The sequence below is a fragment of the Taudactylus pleione genome, unplaced genomic scaffold (assembly GCF_031769625.1).
Source record: "Taudactylus pleione unplaced genomic scaffold, aTauple2 ptg000205l, whole genome shotgun sequence".
Classification (NCBI taxonomy): domain Eukaryota; kingdom Metazoa; phylum Chordata; class Amphibia; order Anura; family Myobatrachidae; genus Taudactylus; species Taudactylus pleione.
This window is the reverse complement of record NW_028284607.1, coordinates 3,158,365-3,164,364: the sequence shown is the minus strand read 5'-3', so window position 1 is coordinate 3,164,364 and position 6,000 is coordinate 3,158,365. Positions and strand designations below refer to the sequence as shown.

At 42.0% G+C, this 6,000-nt stretch overlaps 1 protein-coding gene across 1 annotated transcript in view; it reads left to right on the top strand.

Annotated features, from left to right (window-relative positions):
* The first annotated feature begins 1,738 nt into the window (after positions 1-1,738).
* Positions 1,739-6,000, top strand: part of LOC148517964 (uncharacterized) — a 43,375-nt gene continuing 39,113 nt past the window's right edge. Inside the window, exons 1-2 of the mRNA XM_088477937.1 lie at positions 1,739-1,781; positions 1,853-2,175. Of these exons, the coding sequence (XP_088334063.1) occupies positions 1,739-1,781; positions 1,853-2,175 (366 nt within the window). The remainder of the gene's footprint in view (positions 1,782-1,852; positions 2,176-6,000) is intronic.

Genomic DNA, 6,000 nt, shown 5'->3' with positions numbered 1-6,000 from the left:
TGTTTAGAGGAGGGAAGATTAAGCAGTACAGATGGAGGGGGTAGCCAAAGTGATGCAGATGGCTGAAAAACAGTGGTTCGGATAGGGTGGAAGAACAAAGTAATGCAGATGGGTGGAAAAGAGTGGTGCGCATGGGGGGAAACAGAGTGGCACAGTTTGGGGGGACAGTGACGTGGATGGGGGTAGAGAGTGGCATGAACATGGGAAGACAGAGCAGTGCAGATGGGTAAAGACAGATTGGTGTGGATAAGAAAATACAGACTAACACAAATGGGAGAACACACATCATTAGGGATTGGGGAATACAGATTGGTGTGGATGGGTAGGAAGACAGAGTAGTGTAGATGGGGGGGAGGAGACAGAGTTGCACAGTTGAGGGGGGACAGAGTGGTGCTGATGGAGGAAGAAAGAGTGCCACAGAGGAAAGGAAGACAAAGCGGCATGGCTTAGGGGAAGGCAGTGGTGCAGAAGGAAATGGAGTGCAGGGTGGTGCGGATGGAGAAAGACAGATTGGTGCGGATGAGAGAACACAGACTAGCACAGTTTGGAGACCACACAGCAGTAGGGATTGGGGAAGACAGATTGGTGTGGATGGGGAAGAAGATAGGGTGGTGGGGGAGACAAAGTTGCACAGTTGGGGGGACCAGAGCAGTGCAGATGGAGGAAGAAAGAGTGCCACAGATGAGAGAAAGACAGCAATGTGGCTGTGGAGAAGGCACGAATGCAGGGCGGTGCGGCTGGGGAAAAACATTGGTGCAGATGAGGGAACACAGACTAGCACAGTTGGGAGACCACATAGCAGTAGGAATTGGGGAATATATAGCAGCATGAGGCATATAGGGGAAGAAAGTGTACAGTACATGCATAGACATAGTATGATAGTTTTAAAAATAAGGGAGCTGAAGGTGTATTCTAAATGAGATTAATGCATGCAGTGAGAAGGATGTTGGAAGCCAGTGAGTTTGTTTTGGTGATCGAATGGGAAGATTGTGGGCACTGAGTGGGATGTTGGAGCCACATAACTACTCAAACCTCAGTTAGACTGCATGTATGTATTCCAATGAGCACACAATTCTGTGAATTAGCGGCTCTACCATTTTGTGATTGACAGCAATCCCATTCTGTGAGAGTGCTGAATCTGCAGTTAGCCACAGAGTGTGATAGCATACCATATCTGTGTTGCGCAAGGTACATGTCTATTAAGGCGTCAGCCTTAATGATCATAATTTCATTGCTTTTTTTAGTTTGAGTGGAACAAATTCAGTAGGTTTTGTGAAATTTCAGATCATGTCTAAGAAGCCTTAATGGGACATGTAAAACTGTAAGGTTTTTTCTCTATGGAATATAGAATAAAATATATTGCTAATAATAATTTTGTTACTTCCCTTACAGCATACTGCTATCCAGCATGGTAAGTTGTAGTTGTAACGTCCAATCGAGAGTTAGGTTGATCGAACCATTGCATTGAAAGCTTGATTGTATAGATGTATTCCCAGCTTTACATTTACTGAATTTCTACAAATGAATATGTAAAAATAAAAAACCTTGCATTTATTCATCACTATTCTTACATATTCGCTGCAAGCTCCCATAGAGTGTGCAGGAAATTAATAACCAGTGGTCCCTGTAATAATTTGCATAGAAGGACACACCTTGGTTTTCTATGGTTATATAGTTTTTCTGATGGATTCAGCTTGATGTCTGTGTCACTGGGCAAGTTTGTTCTCACCTTTCCAGCATGTCCTGGGCTGTTCTACTCCTCACCTTCACGGCTTGTTCATGTAAGATATTAACTCATGTATAGCCACTTCTCCTCTTATACTCCCTCTCTAACATTCCTGTCTTGTTTCAGGTACTGTGGCTCAGTTTACTGTGATTCAGGATGCTGCAATGTCAGTTTCTCCTGGTTTAAACATCCGTCTGATCTGCAGTCACAGTGGAGGCTCAATGGCTGAGACTACACGCCCAACCTGGGTGTACCAAGAACTTCAGAGTGTTCCTAACCTTATAGTCACTAGTGATGCCAGCAGTAATCACAATATAAGACCTTCATCAGTATCTGACAGATTTATAGGATCCATATCGGGAGGATCAGCCATTCTGTCCATCAGCAGAGTACAAGCTAATGATGACGGAACATATTACTGTGCTCTTTGGTCAGGCAGTGCATGCACAGTAGTACAGACAAATGCAGAAATAAGGCATTAATCTCTGTATCCTGTAACCACACAGAAGTTGTCACTGTGAAGGAGAATTAAATGCTTCCTCACATTGTTTCTGTGGTGAAAACACATGGCCTGTATCCTCAAGATGCACTGGTCTATATTTTTACTTCTATTATATTTACTATACCTGTAATGTGATAGAATTAACCACAGACAGTTCTATAAGATGAATATATTGAATGATATAATAATTATTTTAGGACAGCATGCTATTTCTCTGAATATTCGCTATAGTAGGAATTAGATAATAACAAAAACTTTGCTTACTTGGAAGTGTGTATGTTAAACACAGTTCTATGATATTTCTCTTTGCAGACTATGAGCAATTTCATGAACAGTGTGTGCATGGTCAATAAATGAGCACACCCCAATGCAAGAATCTAATGTAATTTGGATGCGTTGACCTTTATGATGAGAGATGCAGAACAGGGGTGTGAATGAGCTTTCTGATGTAGGCAATGTACCGTACAGTAAGGGTTACGCATAGAGATGAGCGGGTTTGGTTATCAGAGATCCGAACCCACCTGAACTTAGCCATCTGAGTCGAGATCCGAGTTGGCTCGGCTTTTCCTCGGATCTCAAAACGAGGCAAAACGTCATCATCCTGCTGTCGGATTCTCACGGGTTTTGGATTGCATAAAAGTTCCCTGTGATCGCCGCCATTTTCATTCCCGCTGTAGAGAGTGAAGAGGAAGGAGGGGGCTGTGATCGCTGTGTGTTGCTGTGTATAGGGGCTGGCTACTGTTGTCACATGTCAGGGGCTGGCTGCTTAATGTCCGTAGGGGCTGGCTGTTGTCCATAGGGGTTGGCTGGCTGTTCTCCTGTCCATAGGGGCTGGCTGGCTGTTGTCCATATGGGCTGGCTGGCTGTGCTGTTGTGTTGTCCAGGAGGTGCTCTGTCCATCAGGGGTGCTCTTTGCCCCCAGTGTGAAAAAAAAAGTTTTTTATTTCTGTGTGTGTGCGCGTTAGCCACACTTATCAGCAACGTAGCTGCGCAGGGGTGCTGTCTGTGTCGTTTATCAAAGTGCTGCTTCCTCGTTCAGGGATGCTCCACCCCCATGTGCCAAAAAAAAAAATCAATCTATCAATCAATGTGTTATTTTTTTGTGTGTGTGTGTGCGCGTTAGCCACACTTATCACCAGCAACGTAGCTATGCAGGGGTGATGCCTGTGTTGTTTATCAATGGGCTGCTGCCTCTTACAGGGGTGCTCTCTCCCCCAAGTGCCAAAAAAAATTAAGCAATCAATCAAAGTGTTTTTTTTCTGTGTGTGTGTGCACGTTAGCAATGACATCACAAACGCCTGTTCACATATCTGCTCTGGTTAAGTGGACAGTGGGTACAACGGCAGTTTGAAGGCCACTAACTATGTTTTTTTTAATGTCCCTGTACAGGTTGGGAATTGTGGAAGCTTTGCAAAGGATTATTTAACAGTCTCCCTCATATATTTACCTCATAATCAAAAAATTTAATTAAATTTACTACCAATCAACCCTTCCTGTCCCTGCCTTCAACTACATACATACTCCAACTCTCTCAGGCCTCTCTTGAATAATAAAAACATTTGTTTCCTGATGTGCCATGTTGGAAGTTGAACTGTTTGTGCTGCCCACTGCTGCCGCTTAGCTTAGTCAGCCAGCTAGCTTGGTGCAAATTTTGGGCCTAAACTGGATGAAAACAATATAGTGAGCTGTGAGGTGGTCAAAATTGACTGGAAATGAGTGGAAATAAATGTTATTGAGGTTAATAATACTGTAGGAATAAAAACATGCCCAAATTATGTGATTCTAGCAGTTTTTATGATTTTTTTTTAGAAAAATACAGATCCAAAACCAAAACCCCAAAATAAAACACGGGAAGGCGGTTATCTTGTAGATATGCTAATGTAGTATTTTTACACTCATTCTCGTATGCATGTGATTCACTAGCAGATTATCCTCAGGGTTAGTGCACGGTTTCTCAGCACCACAAAACCCACTTCCCAGTCCCTCAAATGAAATTAAAGTAATAGTTCTTACCTCCTCTTGTGCGGTTGGCAAATCTTCAGTCAAGATATCTGATATCTCATGTAGAGCGTTGTCCAGGCTCCATTGCTGTACAGGGATAAAAAAAAAAAAAGTTAGATGTCAGATCATAGAAAAAGAAAAAAACTTGCCGCAGTAAGCCAGTAACTGACACTTTAACATTAGTAGTGATTTTTATTTCCTGTTAATTACAAACTGATGGTTTCACTAAAAGCAAAACTGTTACAGTGAAATCTATATATTCAAACACAATATGGAAGGTTTTGCCTTCAATTAAATTGTCGGTTTGTAACTTACTAAAAAAAAAAATCACATATAAAGTTTATTTTGAAAAAAAAGCTACTCTATAAATCAGACCTCTTATCAATGTATAATGCACTTGCTTAAAGTCACTGTGAAATGCTTGTATACATTCACAATACAGTATATAAATGGGCCAATGCACAGCTGAATATAAGTTAGGCGCATTGCTCCCATGTGCATGATACTAAGTACAGGTATATATATTCACCCATTGTATGCATCTATGATGCATGTATGTTCTATGTGTCTGGAACAAATCTATATGTACGCTTGGTTTTGTAGCTGGCATCAATATCAGTGTTTACTCGGTGCAAAGATGCAGCTGAGAACAGGTGTATTACACATATATGAGTCTATTTACTAAGCAGTGTTAGGAGACAGAGTGAAAAGTGATAAGAAAGTGATAAAGTGCCAGCCGATCAGCTCCCAACTGTCATTTTTCAAACACAGCCTGTGAGATGACAGTTGGGAGCTGATTGGCTGGAACCTTTTCACTTTCTTATCACTTTTCACACTGTCTCCTAACACTGCTTAGTAAATAGACTCCATAGTATGCATAGCCTGTAGTTCCATGGACACACTAGACTGAACTTTTGCCTATGTGAGAATACCCAGTTACAGCTTAGTTACACCTACTCAGTCGCCAGTGGGGATGTGATTGAAAGGTGTACTATTGTAAGCTATCATGAACAGGGCCCTCTTCCCTCATATGTTTTCCTTCCCTCGCTTCCCACACCATATCCTCCCCAGTGTCTACAGAGGCACCTAAACTTTGGGTTCTGCCGCCCTGCTGCTTATTTGAAGATTATGACTGCTGAGTCAGCAATGTTTATAAACAGTGGCCATGATCTGCAATGCTCTGTATAATGCTTGTATGTCACTTTTGTTCCTGTTTTTGTTCACACTATTTCTACTTTAGTACTTTGTAAGATGCTGCGAACCCCTTATGGCGCCATATATATAAAGAATAATATTAATACTGTGCATTGTCAATACTTGCATATTTTTTACTCCAGCGCATGTACAATGCAAAAAGACACAAGAAACTCTCAGCAAAAGGATTGGCATTCAACTCTGCTTCAAACTCAAAATGTTTATAAACCAAACAAAATAAATGAATGAAAGGATGAAAATCTTCACCAGCTTTTCAATCACATGCAACTCTGCTCACCAGCTTTTTCCTCATGTAAGCCTTTGCCTGTCAACTTTTTCCTCACATGCCCCTCTGCCCGCCAGCTGTTCCATCACATGCCCTTATGGATGACAGGTTTTCCCTCACTGTACATGCCTTTCTGCATGCCAGCTTTTCCCTCACATCCTTCTTTGACCATTACATTCTCACTCCTTTGCATTTCTGCCCTTCAGCTTTTCACTCCCATGTTCCTCAACGTTTCCCTCATATGCCTCCTGCCCACCACACTCCATTACATGCCATTCTGCCTGCCAACTT